This window comes from Pezoporus flaviventris, unplaced genomic scaffold (genome assembly GCF_033815535.1).
Source record: "Pezoporus flaviventris isolate CSIRO_AGI_PZ_B2104156 unplaced genomic scaffold, CSIRO_AGI_Pfla_v1 ptg000002l, whole genome shotgun sequence".
NCBI classification, from domain to species: domain Eukaryota; kingdom Metazoa; phylum Chordata; class Aves; order Psittaciformes; family Psittacidae; genus Pezoporus; species Pezoporus flaviventris.
In genome coordinates this window covers 52,486,976-52,512,106 of record NW_026892550.1, presented here as the reverse complement: position 1 = coordinate 52,512,106, position 25,131 = coordinate 52,486,976, and the positions used below count along the sequence as shown (strand labels likewise).

Sequence of the window (25,131 nt, the reverse complement as noted above, 5' to 3'; positions counted from 1 at the left end):
GAATCTGGCAAAGAGGAATGCCTACAGTCAGGAGAATCAGCATGATGACTTGATCAGTCTCCTGGGCAAAAGAAAGGAAATGTGTGTGCTTCCTTTTAATCATTTACTTGAGGGACTTTACTTTTGTTATCTCGTCTGCACTTACAGTAAAAGCAGTTAAACTGCAGCAGGATCCTTTTGGAGAGATCAAATTTATCAGTTAATAGTTGAGGCTCCTGTCCTTTGTTTCTAAACACACTTTAAAATATTTTACTAATGGTTAAAAATTAAACATTAATCTAACAACTGACATTCAAAAGAATCCCGACCAGAGGAATTTGCCTACAAAGATCAAATTTCATCATGCGAATGGTCCCACTTCTCTTGCTTTTCTTGTCTCTCTTTTGTTTTTGTGGATCAGAGGTAAGAATTTGTTTTATTTGGTTGCATTAATTTTTTATTCTTATTAATAAAAAACGTTAAAAAGCAATTTACAAAGCAAAACCAGTTAGGTTGGTTTTTGTTTCCTTTCATAGTGTTTGGGTTTTATACATTTCTTGTAGCCTAGCTTGAATGTGTGAAGTTTGTGATTTCTCTTTCATGTATTTATTCTGTCTGAGGTTTATGCTAACAGGTTTCTGGAAGAGATTTGAATAATGATCCTATCCTAAACCCAATTTGCAAACATGGTTAACCCCAGAATAGTGCTGCAATTTTCCCTGCCCTCCCTTTTTTGAGAAATGAGATTAGCCTCCTAACATGGCACCATTGTACTGCCTAGAGGTTTGCTGCAGAACCACTTCTGGCTAAGCATCCCAGAAAGCCCACCTGGGCCAAGCATTCAGCATGACCCACATCTTTTAGAGGAATCCTTAGATAAAAATCAGCACCTTTTGTTCCTATTCAGTAGAAATGACTTGCACAAATGGGAGTTATGCCAAGCCGGATCTGGCTCACAGTTTGGATTCTACTGACCTAACAGGAAGAATTTAGTAAGATTATACAACCATTGAAAGGGGTTTTGTTGGATTAAATTCTGCCCCAACAACATCCCCACTGACTTTACTATGGCCAGGATTTCTTCAGAACTTTAAACTTCAGCTCTGTTGATTCAGTTGACACAGTCAAAGCTGATAAATCACATTTCAGGACTAACTTTTCTCTCCCATTTTTATACAAAGTTCATCCATATATATTTTTCATGTTTCAGCATTCTTCCTATCCATAGATCAGAGTAAGCAAAAGCAGCCAGCCAGAGAGCTGCACCATGGTGGGTGCAGTCACTCACCTAGGGACAGCTGGATAGAGGGTCAGAATCTTGCAGACTAGTGATGACCAGCAATTGCATTAAAAATCCACTGCTATGCCAGATACAGGAAAACAGCTAATAAGGAAAGGCACTTAATTTTTAAATTCCTTTAAGATACTTTTTGCTTCAGCAGTCACACAGTGAAACAAGTCATTAATTTTAGATTTCTGGACTTGCTTCTAAGTAGTTTAAAACTATTTACAGGTGATATTTAAACTTAAAACCAACCAAGCCAATAAAAAACTCTCAGAAAAAAAAAGTTGCCATTTTTTTATTATTATGGGGTTTAAGTCCCCTTGTATTTTGATTTGGTTACAATCCCATTGCTGTGGTATGTTATAAACCACTGACTTAAAAATATTTATAGCCTGCTGTTCACTTCAGCTGATGTTTGAAGTTCAGAGTGCGTTTGTGAGAGACCTGTAGGAGTGAAGATCACACCAGGTGAATCATCCAAAATGAAGAAAAAAGTTCAGAGAAACTGAGGAAGCTGAGGTGGCTGAAGACAAGGAAATAAACTATAAATGATTTTTAGCACCTTTGTGCTTGTAAGAGAGGAAAAGGCTTACGCAAGAACACTTTGTTGAGGTCAGTAAAGAGTTCTGCAGAACTCTTGTGCAGTTCCTAGTCTTACTCCTTTTTTCATTCATATTTTGTGCCTTACAGAATGCAGCTTCTACTGCTGAAGAAAACCAGCCTCAGCAGGCTGAGCCTGCCCAGCCAGCTGAGCAAGACACATACCTTATAAGAGAATGCTTAAGCAACCGATACACACACAAGTCCTGTGAGAAAGTTTTTTGTCACCCATGGGAACGGTGTGTGGAGGGAAAGTGCCTTTGTAAGCTTCCCTACCAGTGCCCAAAGAATGGCTCTTCAGTTTGTTCTACCAGTGGAAAGTACTTCCCCACTTACTGTCAGCTAAAGAGCTATGAGTGTCAACGTCCCGAAGCAAAGTTTCTGCACAAGGGAAGATGCACATCTGAAGGTATTGACACCTCCTTTCCCAAAACTTGTCAGTCAGTCATCCATGGCCAAGGATATACTTTCCTTGCCCTAGCAAGAACATGAAATATAAAAAGAGGAGTCATTGAAAATGGGCAGTACTTGTTGATTTTCATAAAAATGTGCTTGACATTGTTAGTAACATTTGACAAGGCCCAGGTCATGCTGCTGCTAGTAGATTGCTCAAATCATCAGGTAGAAAGGGAAGAAACAGACACAGAGCTCAGAGGTTTCCAAACAGGGTGTTCACTATAGTGGGAGGCCCAGCAGGAGGCCTGCTGAGAACATTAGCAGAGAGGGTGTCTTGAAGAGGGACAGACCTCAAAGGAGCTAGAGTCCAAAGCACGGAGTCAAGCTATTGAAATGAATGGGGGAGTGCATGGAGAGAAGACGAGCCATATTCACCTCTATCATCTTCATGCTGTGGATTTCATAAAAATAGAAAGCTGTTGCCCTGCAAACCATAGTTTGTGCAGTGACAAGCAGCTGTTCTCACTTGCTTTTTCAGCTGCACCAGGCTGCTGTGTCAGATCAAACTCCTAAGTGCAGGGAGAAACAGCTCCTGCTAAATAGGCAGGTGGGCTTTTAGCAGTAGCAGTTGCTGTTCCTACCTGTCCTCCAGGCCACTGAGCACAGCAGGAGCAGCAAGCCCAGCGCAGGGTTCTCCTGCTCAGTCTCTGCCCTGGTACTATCATATCACTCCCTTTCCCCACAGAAGCAGCAGCTTAGCCCACTGCCCTCAGGGTGGCAAAACTTTATTCTGCCTATTCCACTGAAAAGATTGGAGAGCCTTTGTGTGTTCCTGGTGTGCTGTCTATACAGCTTCACTAAGTTAAGCTGAGTAGCTTAGCTTCCACTGTTACGTTTTGCTACACAGGTAACAGAGGGTCTGGCCATCTTACTTGAAGTGTTAATGGTTATCAAAAGTCCTCTAATGAAAGTCATTATACTAAGAGGCAACCTTTCCTCAGTAGACCTCCAGGTACTCTTACGTGGTAGGAACCGGTACCCTTTGAAAAAGTGGCAGTCTCAAAGCCACAAAGTCAGTCCTCAGAATAATACCTGAAGCTTCTGACTCCCAACCTACCCTCCATATGAAACTGGTTGCCAATACAAATTAGTCCTGGTTTGTTTCTGGGCTGTCTTTCCACTACAGACATCTACATCATACGAGTTTATTTGGGGATTGTTTTATTTCTCTTTTATTTTTTATTTCTTTTTTTAAGAAACATTTTCAATTTCTTTGGGCCATGGAGATTCAACTTTGCTTCAAGTAAAGCCTGTGAATCAAAAGAATGACTTTTTCGTATGTGATAGTGAGTGGACTATGAATGAAGCAAACGTGGCTTGCAAACACCTTGGCTTTGAATTGTAAGTTGGGGGAATTTATCTCTGGATAACTGCAAGGATCTGAAAAAGTAGCAATGTTTACATAAGTGCCAGGCACAGTCAGCCAACAGTTAAGGCAGAAGACTCATGAACAATGTATTAGCTGATAAAACTTCTTAAATTGAGACCTGAGAGTGAAATCCAAACCACATATTCCTGTATTCCATTACAACAATACAGACCATAGTTTTATTTTTAAATAAAGCAGAAGACCAATGCAGAGGTTTCCTCTCAGGTCTGTGTAATGGAAAGTGTGCAGATGGACCATCCCCAAATAGCTCTGAGTAAGGATCTGTGTGCATAGAAAAGTTTTTTACGCTCGCTGACACCAGGGTACAGCTCTGCTTTGCCACTTGCACCAGCCAGACTTACGAGAATCAAAACACAGTTTTTTCATTCATGCCTTGCCCCCATTGCCATTGCTTGCTTTGTCCTCAGGGAAGGCTGAAGCCACACAGAGCCTGTTGGTTTTCCTGCAACCACACTGATGACCTGGGCTGCACTTTCATCTCCTCATAGTCAACTGTATCTTGTACATAATATTTTTGCACTAATTTAACGTGGTCAGGTAGGGCTGCCTCTCCAACCCTACCTGAAGACTACAAATGCTATTGCAGTGCCTTCATTGTCCCCTATAAGTGAGAAGCAAGTATTTCCTAGTCCTGATCAGTATCTCTTTAGGTAGCAGAGAAGGGTTTATCCTGGGACAGAGCATTCAGTCCATTGTAATTCTCTCTAGTTACTTATTTACTCAGTACATACTTTTTGAAGGTAGGGGACATGGACACTATTAGGAGGATACCAGTCACATAAAAACAAGGGAGATTAAATATATTAATCCCAGCCTTGCAGTGGCCTGAGCTTCCTCAGTATGTGCAGTGGACAATCCATTGTGAAATGATGTAATTTGTTATTATTGCTTATGTCTTCATAGAGGTGCTGAATATTACCAAGCCAATTCCAGCATCACAGAATCTGCTTTAAATTCATTGCGCTGTCTTCGGATAACTTGCAGGGGCCTAGAAACAAGTCTTGCTGAATGTCACATGGAGGTGAAATCAAGAGATAGTAATGAGGGATTGGTTAGCCTCCAGTGCCATGAAAATCTCAGAGGTTAGTAGTTTTTTTCAGTTTTACATTTATTTGGAGTTCTTACATTTGAAGTTTAAATAACTAGGACCTGGTTTGCTGAACTCCCAGCCACAACAAACCTGCACCGAAACCCTTTGATTATTTTTTTTTTTAAATCATCCTTTTGCAGACTTTAAGACAACTGAGGCAGCCTTGTGTGAAGATGGTTTCGAGTTCATAAGTTTGGAAAATCACTATTGTTCCTGAAGTATTTTTACAGCTATGTATTTCATCCATGGTTCTGTTTGTTCCTCCAGTCCTCTAAGGATACTGAGGCATATTGTATCCCAGAAGTCTTACCTCTCCTGGGTTACTCCTCCTACTTGCTACTTTGTCTATGAAGGAGAACAATTAGGACATTAGTAGCACTGGAGCCAGACAAACATGACTGTAGTGGAACTGCTCGTGTCTTCTGGGGAGTTTCAGGACTCCCGAGTTTCTCACTGGTACAAGGGGGATCAAGTCCTTGGCTTGACTTCTGACAGCTTTCTAGTCTCTGTCGTAGGCTTGCTTTGGCACTGATAAGCATGAGCCTGAGATGCCGCTGGTAAGGAGAGCTACAAATCGCCTCAGGTTTTATCTTGTGCCACAAAGGTAGGAGTTCAAGGACTCTTGATGACTTCCTTCTAAAGGGGGAACATCCATCATCTTAATCACTTGAATCATTTACAGTGGGTTTGAGCCAATCATTTCTGGTTTAATCCTTGTCTAGAAAAAATGAAGTTCCCTTTTGCCAGGCTACTGCATATTGGAGGAGGAAGATAAGTGGTCACATTGAACACTTCATGAGAAGGCAATTAATACAAAAAAAAAGATTCCTATTTACATTACTGGGCCCCAGAATGCCTACTGTTGATAAGCCAAACTGCTGATATGACAAAAAGAGCAAGCAGAGTATTTCCCTGGGCAATTATGAAGCTACAGACATTTCCACACTAACTTCATTTTCATTATGCTGCACAGCTTGTTCAGATGGTGAGTTTCATTGTGTCAACAAGAAGTGCATTTCTCTGGACAAAACCTGTGATGGAATCAATGACTGTGGAGACCTAAGTGATGAACTGTGCTGCAGAGGTAATAATTTCCTTTCTCAGGTGTTTCAAAATCATTTGAGCAGAAAACCACTCCCAAAGAATTTTTACAGTGATGTAAACAGCTAAAGTCTTTTTTTCATTAGGTCACTACATTAAAGCAATCAAACCATAATTTATATATACATAGGTGAAAAAACATAGGCATAATATAATTTTTTAAAGCAAGCAAGTGATCTCTGAGAAATCTGAATTTCCTTGGAGGATGACAAAATACAATGAGATTTTTTTAGGAGGTTTGTTAAACATTGATACAAAAAAATTAGTTGTGTTAGAATGAAAATGTATTTTTAGCTAGGAAAAATCAATAGTAATTAAACAAAGACACTGTTTTCCAAATGAACTATCTTTAAAGCAAAGTAAGATGTCTCTTAACTTTATTAATGCAAGTTTATCCACAGAATATCTGTGAACAGTTCCTGTCACATTGCTTGTTCATGAGCAGTTATTCTTTCAGCATCTGCAATTCCAGCTGTAACAATTTTATTTAGAAACATGGAATGGATCTACCATGACTTGAATGCAGAATACTACTTTCAGCAGTTAGGGTTTGGGCGCCAAACAATAATGTGGGTTACAAATCCCATCACTATTCCTAAAAAACCTTAATTTTGTAGTTTTACAATGGTCAGTAAATTCAATCCAATAGTTATGGAAACCCAGTCACAGCCATTTTAGGAAAAAAAAATAAACAAAATCCAACTCAAAACAAACTACTTGTGGCTTCATATATTTAGAGAACATTTATTCAGATTCCACTTGACCAAAATAGTGCTGTTTCAGCTGCCTGAGCTGAAAACAATGTTTCCTGAAAGCAAAAGAAGAATTTCAACTAAGATGAATGGTGTTCAGATCATATGGGGATTTTAGAGAGCTATCTTATTTTTTATTAAAGAATATATCCTTAAATAGTAGATAGACATGAGATTATAAAGTAGCTTAAAAAAACCCTGCTATAAATTCCAAGCACTGCTTTCCTTTTGATAACATACAAAGTGATCGCAAGAATTTAAAGGGGTTCTCAGGTTTATAATATAAATAAAGAGTTTTAGAAGAAATAAGTTATTAAATCCAGCATATTCAAACTAGGACTCTTGATTCCTAATCCTGAACCTCTCCCCTTCAACCAAAAGTCAGCTTCGGCTTTGATTTGAAAGGGGAAAATTTGATCCAAGCATCGTAAATTTCTAATTTGAGATAATCAGTAATGCTGCCAAAACTGGAGGTCATTTGGCTGAGGTTGAGTGTGGGCATGTTTTATGGATGAAGCCGTTAAGGAGTGATTCCAAGTCTAGAAGTACAAAACTGAACTGGTAACAGAGATCCACATTTTTGAAGCCTTAAAACTTCAAGATTATAAACTGAGGAGATCCAAGTATTCATTTTGGTTTATACTTACAGAGCCTGCTTTTGTGATCTATTTATGAACAATCGAGTCCCCCCTAACATGGATATTATATTGTGTTTACATTTTAAAAAGCTCCCTAACTATGCAAGGTTGCTGTGTCATTTCATCCCGTGATTTACATTTGTAATTCTCCTGTGTTACAGAGTGCAGAGACAACAGTTTCCACTGTCGATCAGATATCTGTATTCCAAATAAGAATGTCTGCAACAAAGAAATTGACTGCCTCACAGGAGAGGATGAAGCTCGAGTTCTCTGTGCAGGTTTTCTTCTGAAACATGCTTTTGTTTCTTCCCTCTCATTCTGCTCAATGATAACTAGAGACTTCACAATGCATATTATTAATTTAACAGATTAGCAAAACCAAATGCAAGAATTAGTCTTCCCGATGTTATACATAGTAGGAAGAAAAGGTCATGTAGTTTTCCTCCCATTCCTTCTAGAAAAGAATAGCTAGAAAACTAAAGGATGGAAGAAACAGGTGATGTTTTATGAGGTTTAAGGCAGATTATGTCTTTTGGTTATATGGCCAGCTATCAAACTGGCATTCTGTATTTGTGAAGAAAGCATAGACAAGACAGGCAGGAATACTTTCCTCACAGATGAAGAATTGAACTGGTTTGCCATTATGATTCTTCCCGGCTGTTCCCCTCACTGTTCAAAAGATTTTGTTTTGGTCTGAAATTAGAATGTTTTTCCTTGCTGTGATAAAAGACAAAGTCTAAAGCCAAAAAGTAAACACTATTGGTAAAGGTAGACTGAAATCTAAATGTAAACATTACAGCCAGTAATATGAGAACAGACCCAAACCTCAACCTCCATTTAGGAACTGAATTCAATGGGCATTTTGTTTGAATAAAAGCTGACAAACCAGATTCAGGAAACATTTAATTTACCTCTCATGTTGAATACCCTTCCCTACCCTGTTAAAGAGGCACACAGTATACAACAGCATCATCTAAATTGGAAAAAAAAAATATCCTGTTACCTAATGCTCCTTTGGGCTTTAGAAAGCTCAAAAAAGTTGATGGGGCAGGAGGAGGAATTTCCATTGTTTCCTGGTGAAGAATGGGATATTTCTTTGCAGATCAACCTCCCCCCCAAAACAAACAAACAAACAAACTGTTTCTCAGGGTTTCTTTGCAGAAGGGCTCACTAGGCATGCAAAACAGAGTAGATATCATGCAGTTACAAATTGGTATCTGCTGGATGTAGGGAGGCAGCCAAAGAGTAGGCAACAGCAGCACTAGGCTGAGAGATTACTGCTGTCCATTTGAAATGGTGTGCCCTTATGCATTTAAAACATGTCCCAGGATTTTGTCACACAAACATATATTCAAGTAATAGAACAAATTTAGATGTTTGCCAATATTTTTAGTATTTTGTTATTCTACTACAGGTAAAGACAAGGGAAAGATAAGGCCTGAAAATCACAGTATGGATGAAGGTAAGTGTAACTAACCCTCCAAAACCAACAGCACACCCTCTTCTTAGTGGCATTCTCGCTACCAGCCAGATCTGGCCAGATCCAGAACACTCAGATATCTGGACTTTGTGATTTACTGAGACTTACTATTTGTCTTGCTTTCTGCTAATTTCAATAATAATTCATCCTGGCTGAGGAGCCACATCTGCATGTTTTGGCAACTGGTGGAAGTATACTCTCAGCAAATCTAGGGGAACTGCTTTAAAATTATTCTCCTGAAATCAAGCAGCAGTGGGAAATAAAGGGAAATAAGTGATGCTAAGACACAAGCAATTTTCAAAGCAAAAACAAATGCCAACATTTTTTGCTTTCCTGCTACTGGCATATTCACAATACTCATTTTTCAAGATAAACTTGTCTCCAAATAGAGCAAATGGATACCTGACTTCTGAGATACATTTTTCCTTTTTGTTAAAGAGAGAAAAATGATAAAGACACTTCTTCCCAAAGTACACTGTGGTCTTACAAATCACACACTAACTCGACGGAAAAGAATTATAGGTGGAGAGACTGCAAGAAAGGTAAAAAATAATATTACCATCTATTAATTCATTCATCATCAATTTAAATAGGCATTATTGTTCTTCTGTTAAAATATACAGAAATAAGTCAGCTACTACAGTAATTTCATGCTTTGCAGCAGTAGTGGCATTGCACTGAAGGAAAGAGAGGCACAATGTATAAAGTAAAGCATGGGGTTGCAAAATCGAGCATTACAAGTACACACTGAAAATGATTCAGCAAAATACTTACTACTATAGCTTGAAATAAGAATTCTGATGAGATGGGAAATTTGCACCTTTGAAACAGAACACAGTCAAAAATGCTACACTTGATCATACCAGGTCAGATTCTGCATCTGTTTCCGTGGCTATAAGGGGCGTCACAACAAAAAGGTCAATAGAAGGAGGCATCACACAGAGTCAGAAGATTGAATAAAATTATTGCATTTTAGAATATTTACCCTTTATCTCTGATGGAGCTTGATTCACAATTCTACACAGCAGATGTTTTCTGTACAATTTGATATAGCCAAGGAGATGAGATGATACCAAGAAATATGTTTCTCTTTATGCACTAAAAGTAGTAAAATTATTATGATTTCTCATTATTTGGGTGTTTGTTGTTTGAATAGGGTGAATTCCCTTGGCAAGTGGCAATTAAAGATACTAGCAATGAAGGTGCAACAGTGTACTGTGGAGGGGTTTATATTGGTGGCTGTTGGGTTCTGACTGCTGCACACTGTGTCAGGTAAAAACAACAAACTGGGAAATTATTTTCTTCTTGCAAATCTGAAAGATTGATCTAGCTATTGTTCCCTTTCTTGGCTACCTGTTTACTTATTTGCCTAAACAATTTAAAACACATTAATGATGGGGAAAATTCAGAAAAAGTAGAATATTTTGGCAGTGAATAGAAAGATGAAAATGCAACAATGAATTTGAAGAGACACAGCATTTTTCAGTCAGATAGTAGGCAGGCAGAAAAGGTTCACCATAACCACTTTGGCTGAAAGCGAGGTATTCTCTTCCCATCTCTGCCTTGGAGAAGTCCAGGTTCTGTTCCCTGAGGCTGCCCCTGGGGTCGCATATGCCACAGAACAAGCAAGAGGAGGCAGGGAAGATTTGCCAATCCCAGCAGCCCATCCACATCTGCTCACTCTTTTTTCACTTGAAATAAGAAAGGCATAAACACGTGCTTCCTCTCACAGCACTAAACACAATGCCTGGCCTTTAATAGTTTATTCTGTACTAGCTGCAGTGCTCAGCAGTTAGCATCATCTGCTTTGCATTTCCATTATTTTTATTCTAGAGAAAATCTGATAAAATGCAAAAGTTCACAGATAGTTGAAAGGTACAGTGCTTGTGTGAAGTACCAAAACATCCTTTATTTCACTGTTTTTTTTGAGGGCAAATCGAGTTCATCTGTACCGTGTCTGGGTCGGACTGCTGGATACAATATTGTATGACAGAGAGACAGATACTTTAAGACTAAACCGACTGATAATCCATGAAAATTATAATGCATCAACTTATGAAAATGACATTGCTTTGCTGGAGCTGAGAGGTTCTGTGAAAGGAGAATGCTCCCTGGATTACAGCACACCTGCGTGTATCCCCTGGTCAGAGCATATGTTCAAGACTGGTGACAGATGCAAGGTTTCTGGATGGGGACTAGAGAAAGGTATTTACTTTGGTGCTTACTAAAAGAATGCATTGTTTGTATCATGTGCTTTCTGACTGTGGTAAGCTTTCATTTTAAAAAGGCTGGAGAGTAGTTATGCACAAAGTACTCAGAAGAGACTGAGTACAGAAAACACAGTCTCTGGTTCAGCATCCAGCTATCACTGTTGGTTCTCTTTTCTGTACCGCCTCCTCTGCTTCTTCAGCTGCTTAGTAAATCAATCTGGAGCACACCCCTGGTTGGAAACTACCCAGACAATAAGACATGTTCCTTTTGCCAATCTAGGATTTATATCAGCTGTGGAAACCTGGTAATGATATTTAACAAGTGCGGTTAGTAGCCCACAATGAGCCATAGTCACAGCCTGTCCTCTGTCCCCTGCCCAAGAGGATCTGAGCTGCAGCCAACAGTTAGGAAACTCAGCACATCTTGTCTCAGTTGTGTTTGAGATTAGTCCAGAGAAGGCTGCACAGAGACAGGTAAGCCAAATGTAATCACACTTTCCAAGATTTGGGAAGCATTTGTTTTGTATTTCAGTGATGACAGCCAGGCATTGAAGCTAACACATCTTGTGGGGTTTCTCCTGTCCATACTAAGTAGCAGTCTATAAAGCAAATGATAGTTGGGATTTACTAGCAAATAGGCAGAGAGCAAACCAGAGGGTCTCCTTAACCTTGTGGATACATGTACTTCCAATATCTGGTCCCAATATCTCATCCCAAAATGACAGAACAGAACTGGAAAAAAAATAAAAATAAAAAGTAACAAGGATGATCAGAGCCACATCTCCATTTCATATAAAGTAATATACCCATTTCTCAGTGTCTGAAAACCTTGATATGGAAATATAGGGAAAAAAATGAGGAAGGCAAGGCAAGGGAAAGGGTGAAAACGTCACAAAAGGAAAGTACTCTATTTAACACTGCAATTAAACCACTCTGCTTTTATGACCAATGTACTGCATGGGGTAACCATTACTGGCAGTTTAAGGCCTCTGGTTTACAGTACTGAATATATTCTGTAGATAAGTAAATATATAACTTTCAATTTATGATATTAAAAGTGTCAAATATGTACATACTATTTTTAATATAGAAAAGTTTATTCTTTTCTAGGTTATACAAAGCAATATATCCTCAAGTGGGGCTACGTTAATTTATTTCATAATTGTTCCGAATTGTACCCAGGACGATTTTTTAAACAAATGGCATGTGCAGGTAAGCATCAGTTTTCTTCCTATAATATCTTTAGCATCAAACCCACTATTTATAAGGCCAGACATACAGGATGGGAATCTTTTAGACTTGGGAAAGCCAATAAACCAATTGCCACATTATCACCATTAGCCAAATGCTAGCCACTGGAGCCTAGAATCATCCACCATTATATATCTGCTTCATAATCAGAGTTAATAAGACAGGATGCCAAGTTTCTATGATTATGAGGGCAAATTTTCACATGCAATTCAAGTTATGTTTTCTAAATAAGCACTTTGCAACCCACTGAACTTCCTACCTTTACTGTATTTGATTCTGAATCAGCAACATATTTAAGCAAATGTCTGTCTGAGAGCACATTAGTAGTCCCACTACCTAGAATGTGACTATTCATCTACTCAGACATTTGCTACTACCACACTACAACTCAGGAAAAATGCGATTAACTTTTCAACTAGGGTTAGTCTGGCCAGGAAACTGGTTGTCACTCCTACTACTAAAATAAGGACTTTGAATACACTTTTTTGCTTCTCAAGTAACAAAAGATATTGCCAAACACATGACTAGAAGACCAATGAGTATTCAACTTACAGAACAAATAGTTTCAAGTGTTCTTTAAATAAAAAAAGTAAAGTAGTTTATATAAATATTGTCTTGACAGTAAAATAATTAGAAAAGCCAAATAATTTTGGGTTGATGGCTGGTAAAAATGGTAAAAATGGGCTGATGCCAACCTTATGAAGTTTAACCATGCCAAGTGCAAGGTCCTACATTGGAGTTGGAGCAATCCCAGCTACAATTTGGGCAGAGAAGAGATTCAGAGCAGCTCTGCGGAGAAGAACTTGGGGGTGTTGGTCTATGAGAAACAACATGAGCCAGCTTCAGTGTGCACTTGCAGTCCAGAAAGCCAACTGTATCTTGGGTTGCATCAAGAGCAGTGTGACCAGCAGGTCGAAGGAGGTGATCCTGCCCTTCTACTCTGCTCTTGCGAGACCTCACTTGGAGTATTGTGTGCAGTTCTGGTGTCCTCAACATAAAAAGGACATGGAACTGTTGGAACAAGTCCAGAGGAGGGCCACAAGGATGATCAGGGGACTGAAGCACCTCACGTATGAAGACAGGCTGAGAAAGTTGGGGCTGTTCAGCCTGCAGAAGAGAAGGCTGCGTGGAGACCTCATAGCAGCCTTCCAGTATCTGAAGGGGGCCTATAAGGGTGCTGGGGAGGGACTCTTCATTAGGGACTGTAGTGATAGGACAAGGGGTAATGGGTTAAAACTTAAACAGGGGAAGTTTGACTGGATATAAGGAAGAAGTTCGTCACTGTAGGGGTGGTGAGGCACTGGAATGGGTTGCCCAGGGATGTTGTGAATGCTCCAACCCTGGCGGTGTTCAAGGCCAAGTTGGACAGAGCCTTGGGTGACATGATTTAGTGTGAGGTGTCCCTGCCCACGGCAGAGGGGTTGGAACTTGATGACCTTAAGGTCCTTTCCAGCCCTAACTATTCTATGATTCTATGATTCTAATTTGTGATAAATTCAGCATGAGATCTATAAGATACTAGGTTTGTCTACTGTGCAAGTTCCATAACTTATCTCCTTGATCTTCAACTTATTTCAAGTGATCATACTTTACCAGAAAGGAACAAAGACAGTATCATATGGGAAAACATCATAAAAGGGGTATCTGGAATTAGCTTCTGCTCCCTGATGCAAATACAAACTTGGGAATTAAGGGCTACTATCCCCAGGAGTTAGTTATACAAGCAAATATTAATTAAATTGAACAAAAGCAATGAAATCCTGTTTTCCAGGATTAGTAATTCCAGCTCTGAAAAGTTCACAAAACTCTTTCTCAGTAATGTAGGGACTGAAGAAAGAGGTTACGTTTTTAAAACTTGGAGACTCATGCATAGTATGGTCTCCTTCATACTAGGTCAATCAACACAGCAGAAAAGTGTAGTAAGGGTGTTAGAAATTAATAAACTTTTACTGATATAAGACAAAGCATAAATCATATTCGAGGTCTGCAACAGTATTTCTGTTTAGATCACATCCTTCACTCTTAATTCAATTTTTCAGGAGCTGCATTGCAAACAAGTAGTTCTGTGAACATTGAAATTTACGAAGAATGCAGGATGCTACACACTTGTGCCTCAGGGCTGCTATTTAGTCCACATTATGACCAAGACCTTGCAATAAGGGCACTTATGGACAGTTGCTCTCCCTCCCATCCCAGCATCCACATGCTCCTGACCTACTTTCATGAAGGTGGTAGAGAAAATTTTGAGGCCCTCTGCCTCTCTGTACAGCTGCATACAGATGAAACTGGCCAAGAAATTACTGGGTAGAGGGGACACCAAATGCAGGCACGTAGGCATAAACATAGTATGATAGCTTCACTGCCATAGGAATCAGCCTAGAAATCTTTCTACCTTTTACCTTCTGCTTTTGGTCACTTTTTATGAGCTACTTTTAATGGTGTAATAGGCAATATGGCTGGATTCTCTACTGCACAGGGTAAAACAAGACCCACATCACTGACATCAGAGCAAATGAGAAGAATTTTGGCCAGCCACAAATGTAAAGAGAGGCCCTGCACTTGCAAAGAAAGGAGAAACAAGAGACCAAAGAAGTCAGGAACCCCCTTTCTGGTGATCATTAGGCAAACATCTGCCAGGAAGTGGCAAGAACCTGAAAAATCTCCTGAGCTCTGTTTTGTGTGCTAGAGCGTATATGAACTTATTTTTTGCCTTTTATTTCTTCTTTTGCTTCAGGTACTTATGATGGCTCCACAGACAGTTGCAAAGGCGATTCAGGAGGACCCTTGGTCTGTTTTGACGCAGAAAATGTGGCGTATGTCTGGGGTGTTGTGAGTTGGGGTGAGAACTGTGGGGAGGCTGGTCACCCTGGTGTGTATACAAAAATTGCCAGCTATTATGACTGGATTAGCCATCATGTGAAAAGGAGTCTCATTTCACGGTATAATACCTAAAACTTGGAAAATTAAATACTTCCCTCTTATCACCCATGCAAAAATGCACATTGGTCCTTTTTTACAATCAGCAGCCGTGTGACTTAAAAACAGTTAGAACAAATCTTTAAAGAATATATTCTGAAAATTCTTAATGCCCTGTGAATGCCACAATTCCACAGTTTTACAGAAGCCTGTAAGAATAGAATTTTACAGTCATGAGTCCGCAGCAAAAGTCTCTAATAAAAGCTGGAAATTAAAATATCTTGTTGTTACTTTGGGTTCTTTTTTTGTTTTTTTTTCCATATTTCATATTCTATTTCAGTTGCAGTTGTTTATTTAGTTAAAATGCAACACCCATACTGAAAGCAGTAGTTGGAAAATGACTGCACTGGCAGTATGTGAACTTCACAGAAAAGACAGCAAACAGAGTACTTTCAGGAACTTGCATCATCTCAAGGTCTAGGTCACTAGAAACCCTCAGGATGCTGCCTTGCTTGGCAGCTGATTCTTCAGGCTTACTGCAAAAGTAGACTTCAGACAATCTATTAATTGACAGATTGACTATAATGATTAAATTTGTCGTAATATAATTATACCAAAATAATAACTCTTTTGGTGGTGTTTTTTTCAGCTACAAACTCAGACAACTTTTACCTAGTTAATGTTCCTCATCCGATCACCTATCTTGGGGCAATATTTGTAGCTCTTAATTTTTATTAATTTAACTACAGCTAGTCAGAAGCTACAAAGGAGTTTTAGAACCTGAATCTTAAATTAAAAGCATCTTTACTGTCTTTACTGTCTTATGTATGTATATATATATATTTCTGGTATCCAACAAACTCTTCACAGCAAGTAGAGTTTTACTGCATATATATTTATATATACACACATAGAAACATACACAGTATGCATAACAATATAAATACATTAAAATGGAAAGTCTGTATATTGTACATATAGACTTAATTCTACAAATCCAAGTTACAGTTAAAAATTAATACTCTCAGTCATAAAACCTCCCCACTGGATTCTCAGATTAACACAAGCTTTCTACAGAAATATACAGAAGCGTGAAACAGTTAATGCCAAGAAAGAGCATCTAGGGCCTGATCCTGCAATATGCAGATAGGGAGTGTTGCTACTACCTTAACTGATCCACAACTGGACAAAGACAAGGGGCCATCAACAAAACTGCAGTGATTAAACAGAAAACCCTCTGCTTTGTTCCTTGTGAGGAAGTTCTGCCCACATGGTAATAGGAAGCACAGGCCCAACCACTGCATATGTTACACAATTTTAGGCAGCAGTAACAGTGCCAGCTATAAGAAAATGTCACTGTATGTGTAATAGTCTCACATTCTGCAAGAGTTATGCACAGAGAGCGTGCACATTTTTTTTACGGGTACTAGGATTTGGTTTGTGGATTGGTGCCCTTGACATTAAACTGTCAAATAGCTTCAGGTAAGTTCTATCAAACGGCTCAATAGCTTTAGAACATACTTCACTGTATTTTAAATTAGAAATGTTTTTAGTATCTATTCTATTTTATTCCTCTCAATGATTATCCTGTTGAATAAATGGCATATGATCACACACCACAGTTGTGGTGGTGTTTTTTCTATAATTCACCATACTTTGCTTCCAATGACATTTTTACATTTTCATTGACTTCCCTTCCAGTCTTGTAAAAAACCCACATCAGCATGAATTTGTCACGTAAAGACACTGACAATCATCAACAGTTAAAGTAATGGTACAAATTGTTTGTCTTAACCCCCCCAACAAGGCTTGCTTATTTAGGAAAGCATTTAAGTATATTGCTATGCAGGAATTATTTTGTTTAATCAGGGTCTTTGTAAACTAATCATAGGGAAAAGCTGGATGCTGGATGGGTGTAGGAAGAGCTCCCCCCTTTGTCTGACTTCTGTAAAGAATTTTTCTCACCTACTTCAGTTAACTACAAATAATATTAAATGCTGACGCTGAAAAGAGAAATAACAGTAGAATATTTACTATGTTCTTTCTGGTGTGCCTGTTGATCTGGAATTTCCTCAGAAGTTTCATTTCCTGTCCGTCCTTACAATTAACTTTGTTCTGAAGCCAAATACTACTATGTTCTGAGGGATTCCACAGGTCTTAAAGACAGAGCTTTCAATACAAAAGTTAAAACTATTTCCACATAGTTTCACTTCAGCTCATCTGTGAAGCATCTGGAATTTAAATATAAAATAAAAAAATAAATATTATAATAAAACAAATAAAAATCCCAAAACTAAACAGGATGTTTAGCAATATCATTTTGGTCTGACTTTTCAACAAATCAAGACTAGGCTTTTCATGTTCAACAGGTTTACTTTCATTTTGCCCTCTTTTACAACCCTGTCTTGCACATTTGCTGATGTTACCTGAAACTGTCATGTGTAAAGGTCACTGGATCCATTTCCTTCACACTGAACATCATCATTATGTCAAAATGTTAATACTTCAAGTACATGTTCCCTACTGCATTTTTGTTGGCTTCTGAATGAGTGTGCTTCCCAAAAGGTCATGTTTCTCTAGCTGTATTAATACAAGTTCTCCCCCACACTGCACGGAAGGAGAGCAGCGTTTGCCCTGAGTCACCAGAGCAACCAAGCCCCGATGTGTCTGGCACTAATCCTGTTCTTCCATCCACTTGGCCCCATGGTCGCAACATCCCAATGGCCGGCTCGAAAATCAGCCATTCCGCCTTTCCATCAAAAGGCTACTGTAGACTCTCCTTTCACATTTAGCAATGCCAAGTTCATCACTTCTAACACAGTTATTAAATAAAGGTTTTCCAAATAAAACCTCCCTGGTGTTTGTATTACCTGACAGCACGACTGCCTCTCCCGGCCCTGCTCAGCCGCACTGGCACCAGCGGCTCTCCCGCTGTGTACCTGCGCAGGCTTGGGAACGGTCCCCTGTGGCACAAGGGGCACCGTGACCTGCTCCTCTCGGAACAGCCCGCATTGTAAGCCAGTAGGTGCGAGGCCGCGTCCCGCAGTGCCTGATTCTGCCACCTGCAGGTGCGGTGACAGGCTCTGCCCGGCTCCCTGCTCCTCCCCTCGGAGACATCACTCACTTGCCTCCCTCCCACCCGCCCCAGTCCCTCTCCGACTGTCGGCAGTCCGCTCGGCCCTGAGGAAGCGAGCGGCCGCGCCGCTCCAGCCGCACTCTTACACACTGCTGTCCGCCTCCTCCTGCGGAGGCCCCGGCGCCGTCGGGGTCGCTTCCTCAACGAGGCGACCGCAGGCCCCACCCCGCCGGGCGGGCAGGGGCGGTGCCCGCGGGGACCGTGACGATGGCGGCGGCGGGCCGGGTCGAGCCGAGCCGGGCCGCCGCTGCGGGAGCGGGCAGGTGACGGAGAAGGCGGCGGCTTAGCGGGCGCCCGGCGCCCCGTGGCGCCGCTCAGGCATGAGCCGCACCGTGCTGCTGGTGCTGGCGACCTGCGCCTGGCTGGGCCCGCGGCCGGCGCGGTGCCAGGAGGCGCCGCCGCCTCCGCAGACCCCCGACTGGCGGATGACGCTGAAGACCATCCGCAACGGAGTGCACAAGATCGACGTGTACCTCAACGCGGCGCTCGACCTCCTGGGCGGCGAGGACGGCCTCTGCCAGTACAAGTGCAGCGACGGTGAGGCGGGTGCCGGGGCGGGACCCTGCCGGCCCGCGGCGACCCTTGTTCTGCCGAAGCCGGCTTGCTTCGGGCGGACCGGCCCGGGCGGGTCCGGCCGCGGCTGCGAGGGCGGGGGGGGCGGGCGGGCGGCTGTAGCTCTCCAGCCGGTGCTGCCGACGCTCCCAGGGAACCGGGGCGCAGCCGCAGAGGAAACCGCACTAACAAGTTTTTATACGTGTAGATATATATATATATATCCCTCTTGGAGGTGGCTCCCTTGTCGGCTGTCAGGCGGACGACTCTCTGAACGGGCGTTTCTTGCAGGGTTTTCAGCGTGCCCCCAAACACAGGGTACTCATAAACCCTCTTGGTCTCTCTCGGCCGAATCGATTCACCCTCAATTTAGTGGGGTGGATGATTTGTCAAGTCAGGAAAGGAGCTCGGTTGCGGCACCCTGTCTCCGCAGGAGCGGCCAGGACACCGTGAGGTTTCCTCTCTCTAGAACATGCACTTTTCAAATATGCTTTTTCTTTGTTACTTTCAGTTGTGGCCTCGGTTTGTTTCTAATACAGAAACAAGGGGAGAGGGGGCATTGTTCCAGTTAACTCCACAATCTTCCTTAACCTGGGATGCAGAATTCCCTGCCTTGGTGCACTAGTAAGCATTCAGGGAGATGCGGCTTTAGCAGTCTGCACTGATTTAAATTTTATTAATGTTAGAGTTGTAGAAATAAAGAGATGTTTCATTACAGTTAATTTTAAAGGTTAAGCTAAAAAAAATAATCAGACCACCACTGGTGATTGCATGTAAAGCATAGAAGTATCAATGGGCTTCCTCTAAAGTACTCTTTAACGTAATGACACATCAATTTCAGTAACTCGAGCTCTTTTTTTTTAACTTGGGACCTAACAGTGACACTTGCTGAGGTTTCTTGTCCCTGTGTTTTAGAAAAAGCTTAGTAACCCTAAGTTGTAATTTGGCACGAATTGTTGATACTTAGGTGCCTCAATATATGTTTAAGTTAAAAATATAACTGATACTGTCTTAAGCTACACAAATGCCTGTGGTGAGTTTTAATAGCACTAAAACTCTGTAAAAAAATCTCAATCTGTTTGAGGCATGATAAATTACCTTTTTCAGGATCAAAGCCCTTTCCTCGCTACGGCTATAAACCATCACCACCAAATGGTTGTGGATCCCCTCTATTTGGAGTTCAGGTGAGTATTTCCATTTGGGGCTTTTTTGTGTGTCTTCCATACATCAATTTTCCTCGATGTAGGTGTTCTTCTCCCTCCCCTGTTCTAAGGATGAGACAGCATCCATGTACAGTGTCCTTGCTTTTATCAGTTCCAACACACGCTTTGGTAGTAACATATGGAAAAAATTTAGTATTATAAACGAACATAGCATAAACATTTTCACCATTGACATAAAATGTGATAGGGATAAAATTTAATGTTGATGATTAAGTTATAATTTTTGAATGTTTGGTTTAGTCTTTTGTTCTCAGAATCTTGAAAGCATTGAATAACCCCAACTGTAGCCATGTGAGAGTGGAAGGTCTGGCTCTGACTCCTTCTGTCCTTACTGACACTAATCCATTTTGCTTAGTGCTAGAAAGAAAATACACATTAGCTTATGTACTGGGATGGAGTTTCTTCATAGAAGACTGCATGGTGTTGTGTTTGGGAATTTGGCCCAGAACGCTGTTAGTGTTGGCTATTGCTGCACAGTAATTGCACAGCTTTAGGACTTTCTCTTTTGCTTCCACTCTGCCCCTCCACCGCCCCAGAACCTAGGCTGGAGCTGAGCAAGAGAATGGGAGGGGACACAGCAGGGGCAGCTGACCTGAGCTGGTCAGAGGGATATTCTATAGTACATAGAGTCACACTCAGCAACAAGAACCGGAGCAGTGGAAGAAAGGAGGGGTGATGGTGATAGTATGTGTGTTTGGCTTCCAAGGTGGCTGTTGCTCAGACTGGCTGGGCATCCATCTGCTTGTGGGACATGAAAAACGATTACCTTTGCACTGCTAATTTTGTGGCATTTTCTTCCTCTTCCATTCATCTGTTAAACTGTCTTTACCTCAACCCACAAGTTTTCTTGCTTTTGCTCTTCCTATTCTCTCCATTCCATGGAGGGGGATGGGAGGTGAGCAAGCAACTCTGTGGGTGCTTGGCTGCTGGCTGGAGCAAAACCACTGCAGCTTACTAGAGGTGAACAACACAATGCAGAGATAAGTGAATGACAGCTGGATTGATTGCATTAGTTTGTAATTTATGACTGTTCCAGCCTATTTGTAGGCTGCATCTCTCTTAACTGGAATACTAATGGAGTGGGTGTGGGGGGATTTTCTTCACAGTTTGACATCGGAATCCCGTCGATGACAAAGTGCTGCAATCACCACGACAGATGCTACGATACTTGTGGCAATACAAAAAATGATTGTGATGAGCAGTTTCAGTCCTGCCTCTCCAAAATTTGCAGAAATGTGCAGAAAACGCTTGGAATCTCAGAGAGTGTCCAGGGTAAGTGTGAATAAGCCTCTCTTTCATTTCAAGTTTAACTAAGCTTAGTTGGAAAAGAATCTTTGTGCAGTGCAGTAATGCCACGTTTTCATAAGCTGATGCTATTGCTGAAAGATGCCTTGTTCTGTCCCTCTTGTCATGCAGCCCAGACACTTGTACAGTGGAGCAGTGACACAGCACAGGAAAATGGTCAGGGCTTATGCTAACCTTAAGGGGAAAAACTAATGCTTCCCCTTTAGGAGTATGAATATGAGAATATAACTTGATCAAAATGCATGTATGATTCTTGCACTTACTGTAGCATAGATGAATGTTCATTTTTCTGGTGGGTGATTTCTATATGTCTACTACGTGTGATAGCTAGTAAACTGTAGGGAAAAAATGAGTTGTTTCCTTTTATGAAGTAAGATACTAAAATAATATACTGTTATAGTGGAAGTAATTAACGCTATCCCTTAGTGAATATATTTTAGGGATTTTTTAATGACAGACTATATGGTACTCATTCTGGTTGCTGGCCTGTATCTGATGAGTACATGACATAACCACACTTTTTAACTTGGACAGTGTCACTTTTACAGTAAGTACTCCCATAGAGAGCAGAAAGTTTTTATAACAGGCCTGTGTTTAAACTTCTCAAATTCATTTAACTGCAGTTGAATCATGACATTAGTGTTTAGTGTCACAGTTGGTGAATGCTCAATTCTGTTGAGCTGCTGTTGAAGACAGCAACCTCTGCATAAATTGGGATGCAAAAAGTGAGGAGGAAAAACAGCTCTTTCATCTTTTCAGGACCAAGTGGTGGTTTTTAGGCTTTTCAATGATCAGAGAGCTGGAGAACCTCTCCTGTGAGGAGAAGCTGAGAGAGTTGTGCTTCAACCTGGAGAAGACAAGGCTCTGGGGAGACCTTAGAACAGCTTCTAGTACCTAAAAGGGGCCTACAAGAAATATGGAGAGGGACTTGCTACGACACATAGTGACAGGACAAGGGGGAATGGCTTCAAGCTGAAAGAGGGGAGATTTAGATTAGACATTAGGAAAAAATTCTTCCCTGTGAGGGTGGTGAGGCACCGGCACAGGCTGCCCAGAGAAGCGGTGGCTGCCCCATCCATTCAAGGCCAGGTTGGACGGGGCTTTGAGCAACCTGGTCTAGTGGAAGGTGTCCCTGCCCATGGCAGGGGGAGTGGAACTAGATGACTTTTAAGGTCCCTTCCAACCCAAACCATTCTATGACTCTATGTTCCTAACACTGATAACATTCCATATGCAATGAATTTTCTTGTTCATCTTGTTCAGCATATGAAAAATCTTTACTTGGAAATTATTCTGTATTGGCCCAGTCTTTCATTTGACAATTTATTTGCTAGGCTCAGGGAAGATTTCTTCTTTCTTAGCATCATGCTCTCTTTGCCAGAGTAATTTCTGTTAGTTTCCTGTTCTCTTAGAAGCGTATTTTTAACTGAACTCCTCTTTGTTTGCAGCTTGTGAATCAACTGTTCAGCTGTTGTTTGATGCGGTTATACATTTAGGATGTAAACCATACCTGGATAGCCAGAGAGCTGCATGTATGTGTCGTTACGAGGATAAGACAGATCTCTGAAAGAAGGTACAGAGATTTCATGGTGTAGAATAAGTCAAACACTCATCTGAAATGAAGCAAGTGTTTGGTTACAAAGTTTTATGCTTTTCAGTCAGTAATATATTAGACACTGACATGAATATACTGGTTTGAAAGTCACTGTGATATTCTTCTAATGTAAAAACTGAAACAAGTCTTCTTTCTCTTCCCTTTATGCCAGAAGCTTGAAACTGTAATTAGTTTCCTTTGGTGTATGTCCACTCAGGGTATGCTATTTTAAAGCACTACTTTAAAATTTTGAAGAAAACTCCACAATAGGGAAATCAGAGGCGCAGAAGAGTTGTATTGAATTCTCAGATGACTTTTAATATAGGTCAAATTTTAGGTTTGCTAGCAGTTGATGCACCTGATAGATCCTGCTTGTGGTACAATTGCCTTCAGTTCTCTCTGATGGATTTTGTCCCGTGGATTTGTTACTAAAACAAACAAACAGAACCAAACAAAACCCCCAAGCCCTGAGCAAGGGTGTACATCTGCACAACATATTTCTACCTGATTCTACATCATTCTTACTTCTGCAGGACTTTTCTTATCAAGTATGTTGATCCTTTTAAGGCTTGACCACTGAAATGAACAGTTTGCAAACCTTAATCTGACAGAATGGTGGAATGTAGTTATGTTATTTTAGAAATAAATCAAATGTTTATTTTTCAAATAGAACATTTTTTTTTGTTATGTATTATATGCATAGAAAAGATACATTGTTAAAGAAGTTGATTTATATTTTGTCTTGTGGCACAGCTTGGTTACTGTATTGATCTTTCATTTAGTCCTTTCTGATAAAACCTAAAAGTTCCACTGTTAGGGTCAGTATGCCCAATAAACCTTTTTATTTAAAATATCCTCTGCGAGGCTGATGGATATCTGAGCCTGTATTTGTCATCTGTTGCCATGACCTCTGTGAGGATGAGAAGCATCTGAGCCTGTACTTCTGCCACCTCTTTGCTCTCTGACTTCTTCAGCCGAAATCACCTGGTGTCTGAATTATTTTGGGTTTGTTCCCTGTACTGATCTTTCATTGCTTACCTCCAGTTGTCAGTCCGTAGTGAACTTTTGCAGTAGGCCCTCTGTCATGAAATCCTGCTCCCCCGATTCTGCTTTAGAAATCCACAGGAGGACTGAAATTGAAAATACTGTGTCTGCGAGCAGGGAGTGGAAGCCATGCTAAAAGCCTAAAACTTGCCAGACTTCTCAACTGTAACATGGTTTCTCCTCTGGAAGTACTTTATATGTTTTTTCTGTATCAGTTGTTTGTGGGTTGTTTTGTTTTTCACTAGGGCTACTAGGCAGAAAATTAACTTTTACCACAGCTGAAACCAGGACAGCTTACTGTACATGACAGTGAATGTAAGTGCCTCATAGAATAAAGTTCCTGCTAAAGTCCTTTGGCTGTGCTTTGTGGTTTCTTTTCCTATTTGTGGATATGAAGTAGCACTGTAGGACAAGCATTACTATAGAGTTTTACAAAACTGTGCTTGAAGAACCTGTGGTTTCTCTAAATTTTGCAAAACGTATTTTCTGCCATAGAGTTGAAAGAATTCTGAATTACCCTGGGATTCCATGGCTGGAATCCTGAAAGTCTGACAACACCAAAGGATGGAATGGTAATGACATTGCTTGTGTAAAGTAAAAAAAAAGTACCACTATGAGTCCAAAACACTGTAATTCAGTTAGAATTGGGTAGGAAGAGCTTAAACTAGATGCTTATACACAGAAAATCCTCACTGTTTTTGTTCCCTTCTGTGTTGATCTGTAATTATACCATGAAAGCTGTCCAGAGTTTCCTTCAAACCATTTGTAACACAGAAAAGAGCTTTAACCCTTCTGGATAGCACTTTAATAGTTATGCTTGCAAACCAGAGGAAGCATTTGACTTCTTCCACAAAATCTTTACTTTGCTTAAGCTTTTCCTGCAGCAGAAATCCTGGATTACAGTTACCTGCAAACTACACAAATTGCATTTTACAGGCCACAGCCCCAAAATCAAGACTAGCTGTCACCCCCAGGATTAATCATACCATTAACAATTTACATATTTATATGTAAGTATAAAAAAACAATACTTGTCCTGGTTTCAGCTGGGATAGAGTTAATCTTCTTCCTAGTACCTGGTACAATGCTGTGTTTTGGTTTCAGTCTGAGAACGATGCTGCTAACACAC

At 40.7% G+C, this 25,131-nt stretch overlaps 2 protein-coding genes across 2 annotated transcripts; both read left to right on the top strand.

Moving 5' to 3' along the window:
* Nucleotides 1–290: 290 nt before the first annotated feature.
* Nucleotides 291–15,427, top strand: CFI (complement factor I). The gene is made up of 12 exons (XM_061478524.1): nt 291–402; nt 1,955–2,273; nt 3,517–3,661; nt 4,614–4,792; nt 5,774–5,884; nt 7,453–7,569; nt 8,706–8,753; nt 9,210–9,313; nt 9,928–10,043; nt 10,702–10,976; nt 12,092–12,193; nt 14,967–15,427. Exons 1-12 carry the CDS (start codon nt 343–345, stop codon nt 15,182–15,184), a joined length of 1,794 nt encoding a protein of 597 aa, XP_061334508.1. The 5' UTR covers nt 291–342; the 3' UTR covers nt 15,185–15,427.
* Nucleotides 15,428–18,468: 3,041 nt separating this feature from the next.
* PLA2G12A (phospholipase A2 group XIIA) lies at nt 18,469–24,352 on the top strand. Its single transcript, XM_061478511.1, has 4 exons — nt 18,469–18,821; nt 19,944–20,020; nt 21,166–21,331; nt 22,813–24,352. The coding sequence occupies exons 1-4, from the start codon at nt 18,605–18,607 to the stop codon at nt 22,929–22,931; spliced, it is 579 nt and encodes a 192-aa protein (XP_061334495.1). The 5' UTR covers nt 18,469–18,604; the 3' UTR covers nt 22,932–24,352.
* Nucleotides 24,353–25,131: the final 779 nt, after the last annotated feature.